This window comes from Chiloscyllium punctatum, chromosome 8 (genome assembly GCF_047496795.1).
Source record: "Chiloscyllium punctatum isolate Juve2018m chromosome 8, sChiPun1.3, whole genome shotgun sequence".
Taxonomy (NCBI): Eukaryota; Metazoa; Chordata; class Chondrichthyes; order Orectolobiformes; family Hemiscylliidae; genus Chiloscyllium; species Chiloscyllium punctatum.
In genome coordinates this window covers 127,822,520-127,847,997 of record NC_092746.1, presented here as the reverse complement: position 1 = coordinate 127,847,997, position 25,478 = coordinate 127,822,520, and the positions used below count along the sequence as shown (strand labels likewise).

Sequence of the window (25,478 nt, the reverse complement as noted above, 5' to 3'; positions counted from 1 at the left end):
AGTCACTTGAGTGGTGGCCCACCCTGCTACAATCGGGTGGCCATAAAGGAACAATAATTAACTTGTCAGAAAGGCTCAGTGATAATAGTCAGAGATTTTTATCTACATATCGATGGGAAAGTAAGATGAACAAAGTTAGCCTCTATAAGTTCACAGAATGTTTTCAGGATAGCTACTTAGAACAGCATGTTGTGGAGCTGACCAGAAAGCAAGCTGTATGAGACCTGGAATTGTGTAATGAGAGAGGATTGATTGATTAATAACCTCAGAGTGAAGGTGCCACTATGTAGCAGCTCACCAAAAAGGATACTGAAGGGACTTGACAGGGTAGAGTGGGGGCGGATCAGACAAGGGGACGTAGTTGCAGAATAAGGGGGTGCTTCTTTCAAAGTGAGATGTGAAGAATGTCTTCTCCCAGAGGGTAGTGCATATCTGGAATTCTCTACCCAAGGGAGTTGTGGAGACTGGATCACTGGATCACTGGGAGTATTCAAAGAGGAGGAAGATTTTCTTTTAATATTGGGAGGTGGATGGCTATGAGGAGTTGGCAGGAAAGGGAAGATGAGGCCTGTGGCAGATCAGCCATGATGGTAGGGCAGGCTTGAGGAGATGACGGGCTTACTCCTGCTCCTATTTCCTGTGTTCTTATTGGAGGTTGTGAGAGGAACAACCAGAGCTGCCAAAATGAGTGCAGGCAGATAAATTGGGGATAAAGTTTCAGCGTGATACCTGAGGTAGCAAGTAGACGAGTCACAAAATGCATGGTGGTTGCAGGCCTGCATTGTGTGCTTTGTGGTATTGAGTGGAACAAAGGGTAACCCATGGATTTTGCTATGATACTCCCACAGGGATTTTATGGATCCCACAATGGACAGCACGAAGCACATTCTAAACTACCTAATGCCAATTCTGCAGCGGGTGAACCCACAGCTCCACGACTTTCTGCAGAGGTGAGCCATCTGTTCTGTTTGCTACCCCTTTAGTGACTTTCCTGTTTGGGTCTTTCTCCGTTACTGAAATGTTCACTGTTGGGGCCCTGCAGGCCATGGCTCCAAGGATTCCTAGTCATTACCAATGCTGTAGAGTTAGTCTTGTTGCAGTCTCCGTTAGATGCTGTGGTTGTTGATAGTGAGCAACTTCTCTGGAAATGTGCAATTTTTGAGCAGGGACTGAATTAGGGTTGATTGCGATGCCACTGAAATCTGGTGTGTGTCACTAACCGAGCATGCCGACCCCCAAATGGAGGAAGGGAATATCTACATTAGGTTCCTAATCCTCCTTATTATCCTCTCCTTACTATGATCTGAAGTCCCAACCCACTTTAAAAAGATCATTGCCCTGGTGCCAAAGAAAAATCATGCAGCATGCCTCAATGACTAGCACCCTTGGCTCTGACTGCCATAATGATGAAATACTTCGATAGGTTAATTATGGCTCACAGCAGCTCCAGCCTCCCAGATTGCCTTGACCCTTTGCAATTCGTCTATAGGTTCACAGCAGACGCCATCTCCCTAGCTCTACACTCTTTCCTGCAGCATCTGGATAACCAGGATACCCACGTCAGGCTCTTATTTATTGACTACAGTTCCACCTTCAACACCATAATTCCAAACAAATCATCTCTAAACTCCAAAACCTAGGTCTCGTCTCCCACTCTGTAACTGGATCCTTGACTTTCTGACCCGTAGACTGTCATCAGTAAGAATAGACAACAACACCTCCTCCACCATAATCGTGAACACCAATGGCCCACGAGGCTGCGCACTCAGCCCCCTACTATATTCCTTATACGCTCACTGCGTGGCCAAATTCTGCCTCAACTCCATTCACAAGTTTGCTGACAACACCACCATAGTAGGTCAGACCTCAAACAGTGACGCGACAGAATACAGGACAGGCATTGAGTGCTCAGCAGTATGGTGTAAATGCAACAGTCCCTCCATCCATGTCAGCAAAACGAAGGAGCTGGTCATTGACTTCAGAAAGTGGAGTCTAGAGCATTTCCCTATCTGCATCAATGGTGCTAAGATGGAGATGGTCACGGGTACCAGGTTCCTGGGACCAGCAACCTGTCCTGATCCAACCATGTCAGCATGATGGTCAAGAAAACACAACAATATCTCTACTTTCTCAGGAGGCTAAGGAAATTCAGCATGTTCACAAGGACTCTTACCGATCTTTATAGCTGCTCCATAGAAAGCATCCTATGTGGGTGCATCACAGTGAGGGATGGTAACTGCTCCCCCAAGACCACAAGAAACGACAGAGAGTCGTGTACACAGCCCAGTCCATCATCCAACAGAATCAAAGGTCCCTCCCACCCAATTATACTCTCCTCCGTCCTCTTCTGTCGGGCAGAAGATATCAAGGTTTGAATATGCGTACAAATAGTTTCAAAAACAGCTTCTTCCACTCTGTTATCAGGTTTTTGAATAGACTTCTCAAATGTTAATTCTGCACTCACTCTCTCATTGCATGTTCTCTGTGGCTTTAACACCATATTCTGCATTCTGTTCTGCTCTGGTGCACTTTCTATGGTACGATCTGCTTGTATAGCACACCAAGCAACACTTTTTTGCTGTATTTCGATATATGTGATGACAGTCAATCAGTGACCTGGAGCAACTGAATGTTGGATGAAAATAAAACTGAATTGGTGGTGATGCTGCGTATGGTCAAAGAGTTTCCTGATGCTTATTCTTCACAGTGATGCAATAGGCAAAGAGTCAGAGGGCAAGTATCAAGTAGAAACAATTAAACTGGTTAATCTGACTTTCTGTCCGAGCAATTCAATACCTGGGATTTGTGTGCCTCGCTACTGGCCTCCTGTGTGGAAACTCAGTACTACAGCTCTATAGGAGGCAGTAAGATCTGCAAATGCTGGAGATCAGAGTTGAGTGTGTGTTGCTGGAAAAGCACAGCAGGTCAGGCAGCATCCGAGGAGCAGGAAATTCAACGTTTCGGGCAGGAGCCCTATTGAAGGGCTCCAGCCCAAAACATCGCTTCTCCTGCTCCTCGGATGCTGCCTGATCTGCTGTGCTTTTCCAGCAACACGTTCTCACCTACTACTTTATAAGCCCATTTGTCACGTTTTTAACATAAGACATTTTTCCAAGGTTTTCTACAGCAGTCCAATAAGGGACTAAGGAACATGCCAAACTAAACGCAATATTTGGTGAGGTCACAAAAGATTTTGGAAAGAGGTGGCCTTTACACTGTCAGCTGACTTCTAATCAGGAAGTTGTGGAGTTGAGCACAAAGTTCAACGCTGATATGCCAATGCAATGCTGAGGGATTGCTGAATACCATCTTCCAGATGAGATAAGGACAGTTGATGTAGTGTTTATGTCTTAGAAGTGATGGCCCAGTGGTATTATCACTTGGCTATTAATCCAGAAATTCAGCTAATGTTCTCAGGACCTGAGTTGGAATCCCGCAATGGCAGATGGTGGGATTTGAATTCAGTTTTTTCAAAAATCTGAAATTAAGAATCTACTGATGACCGCAGTGACTGTAGGACCACAGCAATGTGATTGACTGTAAATGCCCTCTGAAATGATTTAGGAAGCCACGTCGTTGTATCAGTCCCTGCAAAGTCTCAACAAAGAAATGAAACCAGATGCCCCCCTGGCATTGACCTAGGTATCAGAACAGACAACGGCAGAACAGCCTTGGTGACCCTGCAAAGTCCTCCTTGCTAACATCTGGGGCTAGTGCCAAAATTGGGAGAGCTGTCTCGCAGATTAGTAGTGTAACAGCCTGGCATTATCTGTAGGTATGATTTTGTGAGTGTGACAATGATCCAGACACTATCATTAGTATCTCAAGACACGTTCTGTCCCACTGGCGGCAGAGCTGATGGCACAGTGATGTACAGTTGGGAGGATTTGCTCTGGATCGGAGATACATCTGTCTATTACTAGTAAAGGTGGCCACCTTCACATTAAAAATACCCTCCATTGTGTTGTATGGTACTATTACAGTGCTAAACAGGACGGACTTTAAACAGACTGGGCATTCATGAGACCCTGTGGGCCATCAACACCAACAGAATTGTACTCTAGCACAATCTGCAATCTTATAGCCCAGCATATCCCCCACACAACCATTACCATCAAGCCAGCAGATCAACCCTGGCTCAGTGGAGAATGCAGGAGGGCATGCCACGAGTAGCACCAGGCATACCTACAGAAGAGGTGTCAACCTACTGCAGCTTCCAAACAGGACTACTTGTGTGTCAAACAGCATAAGCAGCAAGTGATAGACAGAGTCTAGATTAGAGTGGTGCTGGAACTGCACAACCGCTCAGGCAGACTGTTCCCGATGAAGGGCTTTTGCCCGAAACATCGCTTTTCCTGCTCCTTGGATGCTGCCTGAACTGCTGTGCTTTTCCAGCAGCACTCTAATCTAGATTCTGGTTTCCAGCATCTGCAGTGCTCACGTTTGCCTAAGTGAACGACAGAGTTTTGCAATTCTGTGACATCCAGTCATGAATGGTGGTGGATAATTAAACAATATACTGGAGAAGGAGGTTCCACAAATATGCCATCCTCAGTCATGGAATAGCCCAGCACATCAGTGCAAACAAAAAGGCTGAATCACTTGCAGCAGTCTTCAGTCAGAAGTGCTGAGTGAGTATCCATCTCGGCCTCTTTGCTGTGATCCCTAACATCACAATGACCAGTCTTCAGCCAATTCGATTTACTCCACATGAAGAAATAATTGGATGCGCTGGGTACTGCAAAGGTTAGGGTCCTGACAACATTCCAGCAATAATACTGAACACTTGTGCACCAGAACCTGCCACACCTCTAGCCAAGCTGTTCCAGTACATTTACAAAATTGACACCTACCCAACAAATATGGAAAATTGCCCAGGTATGTCCTGTACACACAAAGCATGCTAAATATTTCTATGGCACTGGGCAAATCCAACTTGACCAATTACCACTCCATCAGTCTACTCTCAATCATCAGTAAAACAATGAGGGCAGCATGGTGGCTCAGTGGGTAGTGTTGCAACATCACAGCACCAGGGACCAGAGTTTGATTGTAGCCACTGACTATCTTCAATAAGGGACAATATAACACCACCCCTTGACATTCAATGGTGTTATCATCATTGTTAATGTTCTTAGGGGTCACCGTTGACCAGAAACTCAACTGGACTTGCCACGGTGGCTACAAGAGCAGGTCAGAGGCTAGGAATAATGTGCCTAGTAACTCACCAGCTAGCTGTCCTTCGCCTGTCTGTCATCGACAGGGCACAAGTCAGGAGTATGATGGAATATTCCCCAGTAACATTCAAGAAGCTTGATGTCATATCCACAGCATACATTCCCTCCACCGATGGTCAGTAGCAGTCGTGTGTACATCTACAAGATGCACTGTAGAAATTCACCAAAGATCCTCAGACAGCACCTTCCAAGCCCACAAACACTTCCATCTAGAAGGACAAGGGCAGCAAATATGTAGGGACACCATCACTTGCAAGTTCTTCACCAAGCCGCTCACCATCCTAATTTGGAAATATACCACTTCTCCATCAATGTCACTGGGGCAAAATCCTGTAATTCCCTGCCTAAGGGCAGTGTGGGCCACCCTACATTGTAGCCTGTAGTGATTCAAGAAGGTAGCTCTACACCACCTCCTTAAAGGCAACTAGGGATGGGCAATAAATGTTGGTCTAGCCAGTGATGCTCACATCCCCTGAGTGAATTTAAAAAAAAAAGGACCAGTAATCCAGAACACTTTAAAAAAGGTTCTGGGAACGTGGATTAGAATCCTTCTGAGGTAGATAGTGAAATTCCAAATCAATAAAATTCTGCAATGTGGCCTAATAGTGATCAGGTAACAATATGGACTGTCGTTAAAAACTGAACTGGTTCACTAATGTCCCTTTTAGGGAAGGGAATTTGGATTCCTTACCCAGTCTGGCCTATGTGTAACTCCGGACCCACTGCAATGTGGTTAACTCCTAATTGCTCTTGAAATGCTTGAACAGTCATTCAGTTCAAGGTCACTGTTGGGTTCCTTCCAAGACTGGCGAACAGGAGCGAGATGGAGATTGGGCAGGAGTCTTAAAAGTTGTCTTGATTGAAAACATTTCTTAGTACATCTTTAAACCTAAGTTAAAATTTACTGTGAGTAGACATGCTTTTTTTAAACAGAGTTGCAACCGAAGCTTGTTTATACAGTTCTGTATCTGTACCTACAATGATAAACAGACATTTGCTTTACAGAATATTTACTTATTATATCTCTCTTACACAGTTAGCATGACTCACCCAGGCATGACAGCATTTGCTGTCACACGCCACTTGAGTCATCCGAGATACCTTCAGATATTGCCCTCCACAGTCACTCAGGGAGGGGCATGGAATGCTGGCTTAGCCATTAACAGCCAAGTCCCATATTCTCTCAAATGAACCTAAAATATTCCAAAGCACTGATCTGAAGAGGCGCAGTAAGGAATCCTCCCAGTGTCCTGGACTAGAGTTACTCCTCACACTGTGACAAAAACAGATGATCTGGTCATTATCTGGTCTAGGAGATTGTAAGAATTTGAAGCAGTGAATTGGGGGATTGATTGGGCTGAAAATAATTTAGGGGTGGGCACAGTAAAAGGCCACGAGGGATTTAAAGACAAAAATGAGAATTTTTAGACAGTGTTGGGAACAGGAAGTTCATGTAGATTTGTGTGTACTGGGTGAAGAATCTACAAGATTTGCTGTGCTAATAGGAAATAGGTGGATTTTTAGATGGAGTTTGGTACTGGCTGCGTGAAGGATACGAGGTCGGCGAGTATTGAAATAGTCGAATCAGATGTCCACAGAAAAAGCATGTATCCTGTAGCATTTCCAAAACCTCATGCTATTCTAAATTGTTTTGCAAGAAATTAATTGCTTTGGAGCATTTGTTATAATGCAAGTAATGTATCTTGAACTGAATCCATGAAAAGTACAGAAATGACCTTGACAACTTTCACAATATAGTTATTGGACCAGGTTAGTAATAAATTCTGTTCAGGAGCATGTGTTCAGCTCTCTCGAAGGGCTCAGTGGTAAATGTATCACCTGGTCTTGTACATGGAAAGTCCAGAGGTTCCAAACGTTGCCTTTTCTGTGTAGGTGGATCTCCACCATCTGATCAGCAGTGAATGTACTCAGTCCGCTTCTGTGTTCCTGTGCTCAGGAGGATGTACAGCCACATCGGTGAGCATTTGTGAATATCAAGTGGGATTAAAAAAAAATTATTGAACAGGATGCATTTGACTGAGATAAAGTTTCCACTGCTTACACTGTAGTTATCTTGGACGTTTGCCAATTGATGTGAAATTATAAAAGTACCGCTTAGAATGTGTTGAGCATACCAGCTATTTCAGGCAAATCAGTAAGTTTATTGCACCTTGTTGGAGTAATATATTTAAATTCTAGGGCTGGTGTGGTGCAGTGGTAATGCCCCTACCTTTGAACCAGGAAGCTCAGGTTCAAGAACTACCTGTTTCAGGAATCGTGTCATAACATGTCAGCACAAGTGGATTAAAAATATCTATTTATGTTTGTTTTGAACTGATGGATTTCTCGTTTGTAAGCACCCAGTCAGAACTTGAATCGTACCCGTGATTCAAATAAAATATCCTGTCTCTCCTGTGTTTTATCAGTTTCTGATTCTTCAGCTATACAGGCTATCTATCGTTTTCTACATTACATTTTAATAACAGTAATTATGGGGAGAGGGGCAATGTTACAGGAATCCAGTCAACCATTTGTTCCCGTTCTCTGTGTTTCTAAAAGACCGGACATTGTTGGGGAAGGGTGTTACTAAGTTTCTAAATTTATTCACTTGTGAAATTTCCTTTCCCTGCAAAGAATGTTTCATCACTGAATAATCGGAGTAACAACACCAGTAAGAGGTGCTAATGTTTGAATAAATCATCTTGGCCTGAGGGATAAAGCCCCACTCCAGAGATTTGAGCTGATCAATACAGATGAGACACTAAACCTAGACTTGTCAGTTTGTGAAAGTGCAAAAGATATCTCATGAAATCATTCAGAGAACAATGTGTGTCTTTGTAACCACTGTTCCCTTGACCAAATGCATGAAGGCAAACTCACTGCCCTATTATCTGATTCAGTTTCCAGGATCTAGCAATGTTGCAACTGGCTGCCACACTTATCTTGATGGGAACAGTAAATACAGCTGAAAAATAATGCATTGTGTCTGAAGGACTTTGGAGACCTGAGGATGTGAAAAGCGCTATATAAATTAATTGTATTTTGTTTCTTTTGAATGAAAATAATTGCTTTGGCTCAATCTGTCTTGTGCCTCATTTAGGGCTGAGGTTGGCACCATCTTTGCCCTGAGCTGGCTGATCACCTGGTATGGTCACGTCCTCTCCAAGTTTCGCCATACTGTCAGGCTGTACGACTTCTTTCTGGCAAGTCACCCGTTGATGCCAGTCTACGTTGCGGCAGCGGTATGTATCATTCCATGCCCACTTCTCTTCCTAAGCACTTAGTCTGGTACTTCACTGCCCCTTGTTCTCAATGAATCTATCAACTAAAACGGACCATTTAGCCCAGTTAGTCAATGCTACAGTTTATGCTGTATGCAAACTTCCTCCTGCCAGTCTTCATGTGACCTCATTTTGAAAGGATACTGTTGTTTCTTTCTCCCTTGTGTACTTAGGAACTTTCTCTTTAAATAAATTGATTCAATTCACCTCAACTACTCCATGTGGTAGCATGTTCCACAGCCTAATCAATGTCTTAGTAAAAACATTTCTGCTTAATCTCCGATTGGACTTCTAAGCGACTCCCTCTATCTCTGGGTTTTATCAAAAGTGGTAACATCTGTGCGTCCATCACCAAACCTTTTTCCAATCTTAAAGACCTCTTTTAAGTCTTTGCTGATTGTTGTAACCTCTGGTGTCATCTTTATTATGTCAGAACTTAATTGGAAAGACTGCACCAACGATTGCATCCCACTGTTCCACAAGCCATCACAAAATGTATTCAATCCCAAAGAGACCACCAAAATGACAAATTTGCCTGACTGATAGTATTTAGGACAAACTTATTTCACCCTAGGTTTCATTGTTAACAATAAGATCAGTATTTACTGTAGGGCACCTAACTTTAGAAATCCTTTATTTTCTATACTTCTGTTAATCAAGTGCGACGTGATAAGAGTAAAAGCCCAGTAGATGTGAAGCCATCACTAAGATTGACCAGATGAGGAGCCCTGGTACAATTCCGAATCAGCTGATGTACTGGCACTGGCTTTAAATGACATTAAACTTGGTCACTTTACATCACAACTAAGTAGTTCCTGCAGCAAAGTCAATGCTATATATGAACAGATTTGGACTTGACTTTAGTTCCTCTCATCCAAAAAATAATTGTTATTTGGTCAAGTATTTTTGTCGAAGAGCACAGCTTCGGGGTTTTCTTTACCCATGGTTTGTGAAGAGGATAAAACATGCCAGGCTCATTGGGCCAAATGGCCTGTTTCCATGCAGCAACCTCGGATGTAAGAGCAGGAAGAATGGTGAAGCATCTCTTTCTGCTGCATGATTAACGAACCAGGGGTCACTAGTTCAAATCGGCTGTTTGGCATGAAAATCTAGCTGGTTCATGAATCTCCTTTAGGAGACACAAACCTGGCACCTTGACCTGGTGTGGCCTACATGTGACTCCAGGTCCACATTGCAATGTTAAGCATCAGACATGTAGTGGTACAGCATCATTAATTATTGCAAGAAAGCCCACCATCATCTTCCTTAATGAGGGCACTAAATATGACCTTACTGGCATCACCCACAACCCAAGAACACATGGGATGGTTGAGGGACAAAAACATTGATTTGGATAATTGGGAATGAAATCAGGGCTGCCTCTTAGCCAGAGGGTGGAAATTGGTGTCTGTTTATCGACATGAGTGGAGATGGGTGGTTGAGGAGGCAGGAAAATCTTGCGTTCATGAAACCCGCTGGATGCTGTAGGCTGCCGGATGGAGCTGAGAATCTCTCCAACTGTGCGAACAAAGATGAGCTGTGTTCTTGTCTTTATCCATAATGATTTACGAAACACAACCCAAGCCCATGATGATTGGAACTTGAGAGCTCCTGGTTACCTTTCCTAAGTGACCCAGTGGGAATTCAGGCATATTATGGATGACAAAATGTGGTGATTATGAAAACGCAGCCATGAAGATGACTGACTTGACTGCCTTGTTTCAGATTGTACTACACAGGGAGGAAGAAGTAATGAAATGTGACTGTGACATGGCCAGTGTCCATCAATTACTGTCCAAGATACCGCAGGACCTTCCTTACGAGACACTGATCATCAAAGCAGAGGAGCTATTTTCCCACCATCCACCCCCTGAGCTTGCAAAACAAGCAGCACTGCAGCTACGCAAAAGGCAAGGCAATTTTTAAAAGCTTATGAACGTTTGAATCTCAATCATATTCAGTATCCTTTTGAATCCCTTCAAATCAGGTTTAATATCAGAGTTGAAGAAAAGATACACAACTGCTCAAAGATGGGTGGCAGGTCAGAAGATTGGACAAAACAGAAAAAACAGCTAAAATTGACTAAAAGTCTAGTAAGCAGGGAAAATTAGAGCATGCGATAAAGGTATGTGGGAATCTAAAACAATTATTATTATAGATAGTTAAACAGGAAAAGAGTAAACTACGTGAGTTAGCCCGTTCGAAGTGAGTCTGGAGAATTAATAATGGAAAATAAGGAGGAGCCAGATGAACTGAGCAGGTCTTCACTTTAGGGAATACAAGTAACATCCCAGAAATGAATGTAAATCAGGAAATGGCGGGAGGAGCATCAGAAAATTCCAATCATCAGATAAGGGATGCCAAAAAAGTAGTTGGAACTGCAGAATTACAACTCCCCTTGCCCAGAGTGACTCGATCCTAGGGATTTAGATGAAAGGTTTACAATGTAGAAAAATGCAAAATTGTCCACTTTGGCAGGAAGAATGGAAAAATAAAGTATATTATCTAAATACTGAAAGATTGTAGAGCTGTAAGATCCAGAGGGATATGGATGCTCTCATGCATGAGTAACAAAGGCTTATGCAGGTAGAATATAGAACGTAGAACAATACAGCACAGAACAGGCCCTTCGGCCCACAATGTTGTGCCGAACATTTTTCCTAGCTTAAGCACCCATCCATGTACCTATCCAATTGCTGCTTAAAAGTCACCAATGATTCTGACTCTGCCTCTCCCACAGGCAGCACATTCCATGCCCTCACCACTCTCTGGGTAAAGAACCTACCCCTGACATCCCCCCCCATACCTTCCACCCTTCACCTTAAATTTATGCCCCTTGTAACACTCTGTTGTACCCGGGGAAAAGGTTTCTAACTGTCTACTCTATCTATTCCTCTGATCATCTTATAAACCTCTATCAAGTCACCCCTCATCCTTCGCCGTTCCAATGAGAAAAGGCCTTGCACACTCAACCTATCCTCGTACGACCTATTCTCCATCTAAGTCATTAATAAAAATTACAATCAGCAGAGGACCCAGAACTGATCCCTGCGGAACTCCACTTGTAACTGGGCTCCAGGCTGAATATTTACCATCTACCACCACTCTCTGACTTCGACCAAATTTCCCTCTATCCCATGCCTCCTGACTTTCTGCGTAAGCCTACCATGGGGAATCTTATCAAATGCCTTACTAAAATCCATGTACACTACATCCACTGCTCTACCCTCATCCCTCACCTCCTCAAAGAATTCAGTAAGACTTGTAAGGCAAGACCTACCCCTCTCAAATCCGTGCTGGCTGTCCCTAATCAAGCAGTGTCTTTCCAGATACTCATAAATCCTATCCCTCAGTACCCTTTCCATTACTTTGCCTACCACCGAAGTAAGACTAACTGGCCTGTAATTCCCGGGGTTATCCCTATTCCCTTTTTTGAACAGGGGCACAACATTCACCACTCTCCAGTCCCCTGGTACCACCCCCGTTGACATTGAAGACGAAAAGATCATTGCTAATGGCTCTGCAATTTCCTCTCTTGCTTCCCACATAATCCTAGGATATATCCCGTCAGGCCTGGGGGACTTGTCTGTCCTCAAGTTTTTCAAAATGCCCAACACATCTTCCTTCCTAACAAGTATGTCTTCTAGCTTACCAGTCCGTTTCACACACTCCTCTTCAACAATACGGTACCTCTCATTTGTAAATACTAAAGAAAAGTGCTCATTCAAGACCTCTCCTATCTCTTCCGACTCAATACACAGTCTCCCACTACTGTCCTTGATCGGACCTGCCCTCATTCTCGTCATTCTCATGTTTCTCATATATGCATAAAATGCCTTGGGGTTATCCTTGATCCTACCCGCCAAAGATTTTTCATGCCCTCTCTTAGCTCTCCTAATCCCTTTCTTCAGGTCCCTTCTGGCTATCCTGTATCCCTCCAACGCTCTGTCTGAACCTCGTTTCCTCAACCTTAGGTAAGCCTCCTTCTTCCTCTTTACAAGACATTCAACCTCACTCGTCAACCAAGGTTCCCTCACACAACCATCTCTTTCCTGCCTGACAGGTACATACATATCAAGGACACGTCGTATCTGCTCCTTGAAAAAGTTCCACATTTCCACCACATCCTTCCCTGACAGCCTATGCTCCAAACTTATGCTCCTCAGATCCTGTCTTACAGCATCGTATTTACTCTTCCCCCAATTGTAAAACCTACCCTGTTGTGCGCACCTATCTCTCTCCATAACCAAGGTGAAAGTCACAGAATTGTGGTCACCATCACCAAAATGCTCACCCACTAACAAGCCCATCACTTGTCCCGGTTCGTTACCAAGTACCAAATCCAATAAGGCCTCCTCTCTGGTCGGACAATCTACATACTGAGTTAGAAAAGCTTCCTGGACACGCTGCACAAACACTGCCCTGTCCAATCTACTTGATCTAAAGAGCTTCCAATCAATATTTGGGAAGTTGAAATCGCCCATGACTACTACCCTGTGGCTTCTGCACCTTTCCAAAATCTGTTTACCAATCTGTTTCTCCACATCTCTGCTGCTATTGGGGGGCCTATAGTAAACACCCAACAAGGTGACTGCTCCTTTCCTATTTCTGACTTCAGCCCATACCACCTCCAAAGGCAGATCCCCCTCGAACTGCCTTTCTGCAGCCGTTATACCATTTCTAATTAGCAACGCCACCCCCCCCTCCTTTTTTACCACCCCCCCCAATCTTACGGAAACATCTATAACCAGGAACCTCTAACAACCATTCCTGTCCCTCTTCTATCCACGTTTCCGTGATGGCCACAACATTGTAGTCCCAGGTACCGATTCACGCCTTAAGTTCACCCACCTTATTTCTGATACTCCTTGCGTTGAAGTATACACACTTGAATCCCTCTCTGTGTCTGCAAGTATTTCCTGTCAGTGCTACCTTCTCCACAGCCCCCCTACATTCTTGGACATCCTGACAAACAGCTGGCCTACCTGCTGGACTACAAGTCCGGATCCCAACCCCCCTGCCAAATTAGTTTAACCCCCCCCCCTGAAGAGTGCTAGCAAACCTACCCCCAGGATATTGGTGCCCTTCTGGTTCTGGTGCAACCCGTCCTGCTTGTACAGGTCCCACCTTCCCCAGAATGCAGTCCAATTGTCCAAATACCTGAAGCCCTCCCTCCTACACCATCCTTGCAGCCATGTGTTCAACTGCACTCTCTCCCTATTCCTTGCCTCACTGTCACGTGGCACCGGCAACAACCCAGAGATGACAACTCTGTCCGTCCTAGCTTTTAGCTTCCAGCCTAACTCCCTGAGCTCCTGAATGACCTACCCACCCCTCTTCCTACCTATGTCCTTGGTGCCAACGTGCACCACGACTTCTGGCTGTACACCCTCCCCCTTAAGGATTCTGAAGACACGGTCCGAGACGTCTCGGACCCTGGCACCCGGGAGGCAACAAACCACCCGAGAGTCTCGCCCATGTCCAGAGAACCGCCTGTCTGTCCCTCTAACTAGAGAGTCTCTTATAACTAGCGCTCTCGTCCTCACCCCCTTTCCCTTCTGAGCCTCAGAGCCGGACCTCGTGCCAGAGACCCGGTCACTGCAGCTTACCCCTGCTCGGCCGTCCCCCAAAGCGGTATACTTATTGTGGAGGGGAACGACCACAGGGGATCCCTGCACTGTCTGCTTACTCCCCTTCCCACCTCTAGCTGTTATCCAGCTACCTCTGTTCTCTGGCGTAACTATGTCCCTGTAGCTTCTATCTATCAGCCTCTCGAATAATCCTCAGTTCATCCAACTCCAGCTCCAGTTCCCTAACGCGTTCTGTGAGGAGCTGGAGCTGGCTGCATTTCCTGCAGATGAAGTCGGCAGGTGGTCACCCCTACCTCAAACATCCTACAGGAGGAACATTCCACTACCTGCGCTGCCATTATTCTACACTTAATCTCCAAAACAAGAACACTAAGTAGCTTACCTGTGGACTTTAAAGTTAGGTTAGAGGAGGAGGATGGGAGGGGGGCCCTACTTTGTAGGGCCTGGGGTCTAGAACGCACTCACTCAAATATCAATCACTTACCTTCCCGACCAGCTCTGCGCTCCAACTTTACTTCCGCCCAGCTCCCGCCGCTCTCTGCTGTGAAAAGGGATAGAAAGTAACCAGGAAAGTATTTATTGGGAGGAGGTTACATACAGAAGTTGGAGGCTATGCTTTAATTAGAGGACATTGGATAGACTATATCTGGTGTTCTGTGTATAATATTCATTTCCTTATTTCAGAAAGGATGGAAATTGAAGTAGAATGTTTATTTGACTAATACATGGAGTAGACAGGAAGGTTGGGCAGGCTAGGCTTGTGTCCATGCAGCATAGGAGAGAGCTTGATTCAAACTTATAAGATTGTGAGGGGTCTTGACACGATATGTGAGGAAAGAATGTTTTGCTTATGGGAGAAAATAGAAATAGGGGTCCCTGTTATAAAAGTAAGACGTTGCCCATTAAAGATAGAGATCAGGCAAAATGTTTTCTTGGAGGTTCATGAGTCTTTGGAGCTCTTTTTCTGAAAAGGTCGAAGCAGAGTTTTTGATAAATTGCTGATGAGCAAGGGGATGAAAGATGATCACAGGTAGGTGGGGTAGTCCGATTGGCCACAATTGAATGAATGGTGCAGGTGGCCCAATGGATCAAATAGACTCATAGAGATGTACAGCATGGAAACAGACCCTTCGGTCCAACCCGTCCATGCAGACCAGATATCCCAACCCAATTTAGTCCCACCTACCAGCACCCAGTCCATATCCCTCAAAACCCTTCCTATTCATACCCTTCCTATCCAAATGCCTCTTAAATGTTGCAATTGTACCAGCCTCCACCACTTCCTCTGGCAGCTCATTCCATACCTGTACCACTCTCTGTGTGAAAAAGTTGCCCCTTAGGTCTCTTTTATATCTTTCTCCTCTCACCCTAAACCTATGCCCTCTAGTTCTGGACTCCCCCACCCCAGGGAAAAGACTTTGCCTATTTACCCTATCAGTGCCCCTCATAACTGTGTAAACCTCTATGAGGTCACCCCTCAGCATCCGACGCTCCAGGAAAAACAGCCCCAGCCTGTTCAGCCTCTCCCTATATCCCAAATCCTCCAACCCTGGCAATATCCTTGTCAATCTTTCCTTAACCCTTTCAAGTTTCACAACATCTTTCCGATAGGAAGGAAACCAGAATTGCACGCAATATTCCAACAGTGGCCTAACCAATGTCCTGTACGGCTGCAACATGACCTCCTGACTCCTGTACTCAATACTCTGACCAATAAAAGAAACCAAGTGGCCTATTTCTGTGTCCAGTTTTCACCCCACCTCGGTACATCTCTCATCAAAGTCACAAACTGTGTCCTGTGTGACTGTGACAAAGTACACTTTACCTCCTTGTCCTTTTCAATCTGACTGTAGTATTTGACACGTTTGACTCCATCCCTCCAAAGCCTTTCCACAGTCACCCAGATGGGTGGAACAGCTCTCGTCTGACTCTGTTCTGGTGAATTTAATCATATCTAGAATGTCACCAGCTATGGCTCCCTGATTCTGAATCATTAATTTTGGTGTCCCTTTGACCTTCTCTTGTTTTTTGTGTCCTGGCCCATATTTCTCCTGCTACCTACATCACAGCCAAAACCATTACATTTGTGGGAGCTTGCTGGGTGTAAATTGGTGTTTCGTTTCCTATATTACAACATTGACTACATTTCAATTGCACTTCATAATTATTTTGGGATGTTTAGTAGCTGTGAGCAACATTTAACTAAATATTTTTATAATTTCTTATAATTCCAGTCAGGGTACTACTGTATGACATCAATCTAATCCAATCTTTTAATTTTTTCGTGCAAGCTGGTGAGACCCAGCTTTACCTCATCAGTACCTCTCTTGACTTCCCTATTCTTGCTAAATTATGAGATTGCTTATCCAATATCCAATACTGATGAGCAGAAATTTCTGCCAGTTTAGTTTTCGAGGACTAACATCACTGATTTCAGTTCCTATTTCAAACACCCTAGTCACTGACTCAGTCCCTCCCCATGTCAGTTGTCTCAGGCTGAGATAGTTTGCTACCTCAGTCTTATAGAACATAGAACAATACAGCGCAGAACAGGCCCTTCGGCCCTCGATGAACTATTCTCAGCTCGTCCCCCTACTTTATCCCAAAATCATCCATGTGCTTATCTAAGGATTGTTTAAATCTCCCTAATGCAGCTGAGTTGACTACATTAACGGGTAGGGCATTCCACGCCCTTACCACTCGCTGCGTAAAGAACCTGCCTCTGACATCTGTCTTAAATCTATCACCCCTCAATTTGTAGTAATGTCCCCTCGTACAAGCTGACATCATCATCCTAGAAAAAAGACTTTCGCTGTCTACCCTATCTAATCATCAGATCATCTTGTATTTGTCTCTGAAATGGCCTTCTAAACACCCTGTCATACTTGCTTCTATCTTCACAACATCACTTGGCTCTGTTCTTGCTTCAGCTCATTTGCTGCTTAAAACCTTCCTTGTACATATCTGTATTACCTCTAGACTTAAACAAGCCAATGCAGTCCTGACCACCTCCCTTAACTCTTCAGCAAGGTGTTCAACAAGGTTCTGCATGAACGACTGGTTAGCAAGGTTAGATTACATACAATCCAGGGAGAGCTGGCCATTAGGATACAAAATTGTCTCGAAAGTCGGAAACAGAGTGGGGGTGGAGGATAATGTTCATTTTTGGACCTGGAGGCTTGTGACCAGTGGTGTGCTGCAAGGATCGGTGCTGGGTCTGCTGCTTTTAATCATTTGTATAAATAATTTGGATGTGAAGATATGAGGCATTAGTAAGTTTGCAGATGACACCAAAAATGGTGGCGTGGACAGTGAAGAAAGTTATGTCAGTAGGACGGGACCTTGTTCAGATGGGCTGAGGAGTGGCAGATAGAGTTTAATTTAGAGTTTAAGAAGATGTTTAGTACTCTTCACTTTCAAGGTCAGTACATTGAGTGTAGGTATTGGGAGGTCATGTTGTGGCTGTACAGGATGTTGGTTAGGCCACTTTTGGAGTGCTGCTTTCAGTTCTGGTCTGTCTGCTATAGGAACAATGTTGTTAAACTTGAAAGGGCTCTGAAAAGATTGACAAGAATGTTACTGGGTGTTGGAGGGTTTTATCTATAGGGAGAGGCTGAATAGGCTGGGACAGTTATCCCAAGAGCATTGGAGGTTGAGAGTTGAATGTACAGATGTTTATAATAATCATGATGGGCATGGATAGGATGAAGGCCAAAGTATCGGAGTCCAAAACTAGAGGGCTTTGGTTTAAGGTGAGTGGGAAAAGATATAAAAGGGACCTAAGGGCCAACGTTTTCATACAGAGGGTGCTGCATGTATGGAATGAGCTGCCAGAGGAAGTGAGGAAGGCTGGTACAATTGCAACATTTAAAAGGCATCTGGATGGGTATATGAATAGGAAGGGTTTAGAGGGATATGGACCAAATGCTGGCAAATGGGAGTAGATTAATTTTGGTTTCTGGTTGGCATGGGCAGGTGGGCTGAAGGGTCTGTTCCATGTTGTCCATCTGTATGGCCCTAGAACCAGTGAGCACAATTTCAAAATAAAAAACTGAAATGAGGAGAATTTTTTTTCTTGGAAGGTTATTGTGATCTGGAATGCACTGCTGACAAGGTTAGTGAAAGCAAATTGAAAGATAACTCAAAAGGGAATTGGATAAATAATCATAATAAAAGAAACGACGGCTACAGGGAAAAGAGCAAGGTGGAATGAGACTAAGCTCTTCTGAAGAGTTTGAACAGGCTGAATGGCCTCCTGCTGATGTTTTATTTGGGTTTGGAATGCATTTTGTAGATCTAAAGAGGAGGAGTTCATTGCAAGAACCAAAATATTCTGGGAAAGAGCAAAAGTGTAGGCTTGGACATATGTCCAGTGGGATAAGCCTGCTCTGACATGAGCAAAGAGTCAATCTCCTGTATCAGTATGTTTGTATATGTATATAGTTAATTTCTAATGAGAAAAGAGTTCGCCCTTCTTTCATCAAAAGTACTGTCTCCTGCTGAATAGGGATTGACAGGTATACCAAGCAGTGAGTACTGCTACGTAATTGTTTAACTTTGGGTGGCCAATACTTCATGTTGCAAAAACAAGGACACTGGATAACAATCTTTGCCTGTTAAGTCTTTTTTCCTCCTAGTGCAGAAACGAACTGTAGCAACTGCTGGCTGACATCAGCCAATGCAGCAATGTCCAGGGAAGTTAATTGTAATTTTTTTTTTGCTCAGGCTATATCAGCACATACTCTAGGGCAGAGTATTGTAATAGGAAAATGAGTTGGATAAGAGCCAGACCACAATGATCGTTCACTTGGCTGATTCAGCCTCTCCATTTATTCAGCTTCATTCACTGCAAGCTTCCTTCATTGTGTCGTTGCCCATTCTCTCTTTTGCCTGAATCTAATCTCCGTATGCACTGCACTACAGCTCACTCCCCTACTGCAGCATTCCTTTCACTGTGTGCTTATAACTGGGACATTGCTGAGCAGTTGGCCTATCGCTGCTGAGTCAGCAGAATAAACTTAGAAAACATTTGTCTCAACCACAGCTTAGTATAAAATACCTCAGTTGTTTGGATTCTGTCCACTGACAGTATCTAATATGTCTGACAGAGGAAGAGAAAGTGATGAAATGTACATTGAGGTGGGGGATTTTGGGAAGCAAATGACAGATCTTCTTCCCTTGCTGGCTTCTACTTTAGAGGTGGGGCGTTCAGCAATGACTGATTTAACCAGTGTTAGTAAGTGTTAACAGGCTGTAACTGACATTCCCATTTGACTCGATCTGGCAGGTATCTGGATATTGGGTGCTTGTAATAAAGGGGTGACAATAATCATGGGTGATTTTTAATCTATGCGTAAGCCAGAAAAATCAGGTCAGCAACAGTAGCCTCAATAAGCAGTTTATAAAATGATTTTGAGAGAGTTATTTTAGAGCAGCATGTTTTGGAAGTGACTGATTCTGAACAAGGCCTCACACCTACAATTCAGTGTCTGACCTGAGATGCCACCGATGGTATAGTCCTATCACTCTGCCTGATTATCATGACAGCACAGCACTGACATTGACTTTGTAAACACTTTACACACTGTCTAACACTCTTGGTCACCTGCAGAAACTTATTATCTGACACTTCACTCACACCAATTGCATGATATTTTTGATCGCTATGCCCTTGATCTCTCTGCCTATAAACTCTGTGTCCTCTCTTGCTGCACCTGATGAAGGGGCTGCACTCCGAAAGCTTGTGCGATTTCAAGTAAACCTGTTGGACTATAACCTGCTGTCGCGTTTCTTCTGATCTTGTCCATCCCAGTCTGACACTGACACCTCCTTGTCAGGATTAATTAATGACCTCCGAGTGAAGAAGCCTGTAGGTGGCATTGATCATAATGTGATTGATTTTAACATCCAGTTTGTTTGGGAGAAGAACTAGTTTAAAACTAGTACTTTAAACTTTAAGAAGGACAACTACGTGGACACGAAAGTTGAGCTGACTGAAGTGAACTGGTGTATTAGGCTAGACAAATGACCCAGAGACATTAAGAGAATATTTCAGAAAACGCAGAATAAATGTTTTTGTGCTACGAGGAAAAATTCTAAAGGGGAGAACTCAAAATCTGTGCTTAAAGAACACATCAAACATAAGGGAAAAATAAATAACTGCAAAGCTGGGTGTGAATGATTGGTAAGAATATAAACAATGGCATGGAATGACTAAAAGATTAATTAGGAGGGAAATATTAGAGTTGGCCCTCTGGAGAATGAGATGGTGGGTCAGAAGTTGATAATAAGGAAATGGCAGATAAAATAAACACATATTTTGCTTCAGTGTCCACTGTCGAGGATAGAATAAAAAAACATTACAGTGTAGCTGTAAATTCAGAGGTGGAAGCAAGAGTCATAGCTAGACAGCACAAAAACATACTCTTCGGTCCAACCAGTCCATGCTGAAGATAATCTCAACTAAACTTATCCCACCTACCTGCTCCTGGCCCATATCCCTCCAAATCTTTCCTATTTATGTCCTTATCCAAATGTCTTTTAAGTGTGTAATTGTACCCACATCTCCCACTTCCTCAGGAAGTTCATTCCACACATGAACCACCCTCTGTGTAAAACATTTACCTCATGTCTTTTTTTAAATCGCTCTTCTCTCACCTTAAAAATGTGCCCCCTAGTCTTCAAATCCCCCAGCCTAGGGAAAAGACAACTGCCATTAACTCTCTCTATACCTCATTTTTTATTTTATAAACTTCTGTCAGGTTGCCTGTCAACCTCCTACGCTCCAGTGAAAACCGTCTCAGCCTTTCTTTATAAATCAAACCTTTCATTCCTGGCAACATCTTGCAATCATAAGGGATGTAGTATTAAGCAGGAACTACAGGCTGGCAGGTCGCTGGGTCCAGGTAGAAGTTGCTAATCAGGTAGCAGATAGGTTAGTGTTAATTTTTGAGGTTCGGGGAAGGTTCCACCAGAGTAGAAAGTATCAAATTTGGCCCCTCTGTTCAAGAAGGAAGGAAGCAGAAAACAAGAAATGATAAGCCAGTTATTTTGATGCCTCTGTGGAGGTGGTGTTAGGCCTGATCATGAAAGAAGTTGTACCTGAGCACTTAGAAGAACGCAGGGTAATTGTGAAGAATTGGTATAGTTTCATCAAAGGAAGCTCAAGTTTAACCAATTTGTTGGAGTTCTTTAAAGGAGTAACATGTACTGTGGATAAAGTGGATCCTGTATATAGGCTATACTTGGATTTCCATAAGGCATTTGTGAAGGTGCCACATCAGGATATTTCAGAAAATGAAGCCCACACTGAGCATGAGCATTAACTGATTGGCAGAAAACAGAGAGATTAGGGAATCTTTGTCTGATTGGCAGGAAGTGATAAGTGGAATCCTGCAGTGCCGAGGCTTCAACCCTTCTATAATTCACATCAATGACTTGGACGCGGGGAATGAAGGCACGGTGGCTAAATTTGCAGATAACACAGAGATGGATAGGGAGGTATGCATGAAGGACAGATAAGGAAGTTGCAGATGGGTATAAATAGGTTGAATGAGTGGGCAAAAATCTTGCAGATGGAATATATGTGGGAAAATGTGAAATTGTTCACTTCGGCAAGAAGAATGGAAAAAAACTTATTTAAACAGAATGGCTGTGAAATTCCGATGTGCGGGAGGATTAGGTATTCTTGTGTATGAGTCACAAACTGTTAGTGTGCAGGTACAGCTCATAATCAAGAAAGAGAATAGGATTATCCCCTTTTATTATAAGGAAAATTAAACTTAAAGGTAACAATGTTATACTTCTGACCACATCTTGAACATTCAAAGGTTGAATAGGCTAGGGCTATTTTCCCTGGAGTGTTGGAGGCTGAGGGGTGACATTGTAGAGGTGTATAAAATCATGAGGGTCATGGATAGGATAAATAGATAAAGTCTTTTCCCTGGGGTGGGGGAGGCCAGAACTAGAGGGCATAGGTTTAGGGTGAAAGGGGAAAGATATAAAAGAGATCTCAGGGGCAACGTTTTCACTCAGAGGGTGGTACGGATATGGGATGAGTTGCCAGAGGAAGTGGTGGAGGCGGGTACAATTGCAACATTTAAGAGGCATTTGGATGGGTATATGAATAGGAAGGGTTTGGAGGGATATGGGCCGGGTGCTGGCAGGTGGGACTAGATTGGGTTGGCATGTCTGGTCAGCATGGACAAATTGGACCGAAGGGTCTGTTTCTGTGCTGTACATCTCTATGACTCTATTTGAGGTGATTCAGAGAATGTTTACAGATTGGTACAAGCGATGAACTTATGAGAAATGTTTTGAGGTTTGGTTGGACAGGTTAGGCTTGTTTTCATTGGTGTTTAGAAGAGGGGGTGTGGATGTGATGACTTGACTGAAGTATATCTGATCACAAATGGTTTTGACAGGATGGATGTAAGACCGTAAGGTGTGGGACCACAAGTAGCTCTTTGCTTTTATTTTCCATCAAGTCTGCTTGCTCTGCCATACAAGCGATCGTGTTTGATCTGATAATCCTCAACTTCACTTTCATGCCTCACCACCCCCAAAAATCTTGATTTCCTTAATGGTTAGAAATTTGTGTTTCAGCATTAAGTATAGTTAATGATCCAGCTTTGACAGCCCTGTGTGGTAAAGAATTCCACAGATTCACAACTGTCTTTTTCCTCTGGGGCCGATCTAGAATTAATGAACAATAAATTAAAATCAGGACTGACTGTTTAAGGATGGAGTTGAGAGCACAGCAAGTCGGGCAGCATCCAAGGAGCAGGAGTATCAACGTTTCAGGCATAAACCCTTGATCAGGAATGAGGCTTGTGGGCTGGGGGGGACTGAGACATAAATGGGAGGGGGGGTGGGGTTAGGGGGGAAGGGAGCTGAGAATGCAATAGGTCGTTGAAGATGATAGGTCAGAGAGGAGGGTGGAACAGATAGTTGGGAAGGGTGATGGACAGGTCAGCAGAGTTGGAGGCTTGGGATTGGGAAAATGTGGGGGGAGGGGAAATGAGGAAACAGTTGAAATCCACATTTATCATGTGTGGTTGCAGGGTCCCAAGGTGGAATATGAGGCGTTCTTCCTCCAGGTGTCAGTGGTAGCGGGTTTGGCAGTAGAGGAGGCCCAGGACCTGCATATCCGTGACGGAGTTGAAGTGTTCAGCCACGGGGCAGTGGGGTAGGTTGGTGCAGGTGTCTCAGAGACGTTGTCTGAAACGATCTGCAAGTAGGCATCCTGTCTCCCCAGTGTAAAGGAGACCACATCAGGTGCAATGGATACAGTACATTGGTAGAGGTACAGGTAAATTTCTGTCAGATGTGGACGGATCCTTTGGGGCTTGGACAGAGGTGAAGGGTGTGGTGTTGGCACAGGTTTTACACTTCCTGCAGTGGCAGCGAAAGGTGCCAGGAATGGGGTGTAGACTTGACAAGGGAGTCGCGGAGGGAATGGTCACTCCAGAATGCTGGTAGTGGTGTGGAGGGAAATATATCTCTGGTGGTGGGGTCTGTTTGTAGGTGGTGGAAGTGGCAGAGGATGGTGCGATGTATGCGGAGGTTGTCGTAGAGTCCTACAGCACGGAGATGGGCTTTTTAAAAAGTTCAAACTGATCCATGCTGATCAAAATGTCTGTCCATGCCAACCCCATTTCCCTGCACTTCGACCATATCCTTCTAATCCTTTCCTATCCATGTATTTGTGCAAATGCCTTTTAAATGTTGTTAATGTACCCACCTCAACCACTTCTGCTGGCAGCTCATTCCATATCCGTGCCACCCTCTGTGTAAAAAATGCTGCCTCTCAGGTTCCCTTTTATTCTTTCCCCTCTAACCTTAAACTGATGTCCTCCATTCCCCAACCCTGTGTAAAAGACTAAGTGCATTCACCCTATCCATGCCTCTCTTGATCATCTCCACTTCTATAAGAATCCACCCCCCACCCCCCAAGCCTCCTACGTTCGAAAGAATAAAACCCTAGTTTGTCCAACTGCTCCCTATAACTTGCACCATTGAGTCCAGACAACATCCTCGGCACTCTTTTCAGTTTAGTAACATCCTTCCTATAACAAGGTGACCAAAACTGAACACAATACTCCAAGTGTGGCCTCACCAATGTCCTGTATAACTACAACATAACTTCACTGCCCTGTCTCCCAGTGACTCCACTTTCAGAGAACTGTGAACCTGAACTCCAAGAATCCTCTGTTCTACTATACTCCTTAAAGCCTACCATTCACCGTGAAACTCCTGCCTTGGTTTGACTTTCCAAAGACCTCACACTTATCTATATTAAACTCCATTTACCATTTCTCAGCCCACTTCCCCAGCTGATCAAGGGCCTGCTGCAATTTCTGATAGCCTTCCTCACTCTCCATGATACCACCGATTTCAGTGTCATCAGCAAACTTACTAATCATGCCTTGTACGTTCTCATCCAAATAATTGATGTCGATAACAAACAGTAATGGACCCAGCGCTAGTCCCTGAGGCACTCCACGAGTCACAGGCCTCCAGTCTGACAAGCAACCTCCTACTATTACCCTCTGTTTCCTATCATCAAACCAATTTTGATTCCAATTTACCAGCTTTCCCTGGACTCCATGTCATCTAACCTTCCAGAGCAGCCTACCATGTGGGACCTTATGAAAGGCCTTACTGAAATCCATGTAGACTATATCTACCACCCTGCCCTTGTCGACCTTCCTGGTCACTTCATCCAAGAACTCTTAACAAACTTGTGAATCTCCCATTCACAAAGCCATGCTGACTATACCTACTGAAACCCTGTCTTTCCATATGCTTGTATATCTTATCTCTCAATCTTCTCAAGTAATTTACCTACCACAGATGTTAAGCTTACTGGGCTATAGTTCCCAGGCTTTTCTTTGCAGCCTTTGAATAATGACACAACGTTTGCTACCCTCCAGTCTTCCAGGACCTCACCCACGGCTAACAATGATGCAGAAATATCAGCCAGGGCCACGGCAATTTCTTCTTTAGCATCTTGCAGTGTTCTTACATATTATCTGGTCAGGGCCAGGAGATTTATTCACCTTCATACATTCTAATTCATCCTGCACAACCTCTACTGTGATATGGGCTGTCCCCAAGATATCACCACTTACTTCCCCAAGTTCCCAAGTCTTTAAATTCTTTCTCCACGGTAAACACAGAGGACAACTATTCATTGAGAAACTTGCCCATCTTCAACGATTCTACACATGTATATCCACTTTGGTCTTTGAGGAGTCCCATTTTCTCTTTCTAGTTATTCTTTTTCCTTTAATATATTTAAAGAACTTCTGAAGTCACCCTAATCTTGTCAGCCAAGGCTATCTTGTGACCCCTTTTTGCCCTCCTGA

At 44.0% G+C, this 25,478-nt stretch overlaps 1 protein-coding gene across 1 annotated transcript in view; it reads left to right on the top strand.

Annotated features, from left to right (window-relative positions):
* LOC140480891 (TBC1 domain family member 20) overlaps positions 1–25,478 on the top strand; it is a 54,250-nt gene that overhangs the window by 11,893 nt on the left and 16,879 nt on the right. Inside the window, exons 5-7 of the mRNA XM_072576455.1 lie at positions 849–950; positions 8,338–8,479; positions 10,244–10,428. Coding sequence (XP_072432556.1) covers positions 849–950; positions 8,338–8,479; positions 10,244–10,428 — 429 coding nt within the window. The remainder of the gene's footprint in view (positions 1–848; positions 951–8,337; positions 8,480–10,243; positions 10,429–25,478) is intronic.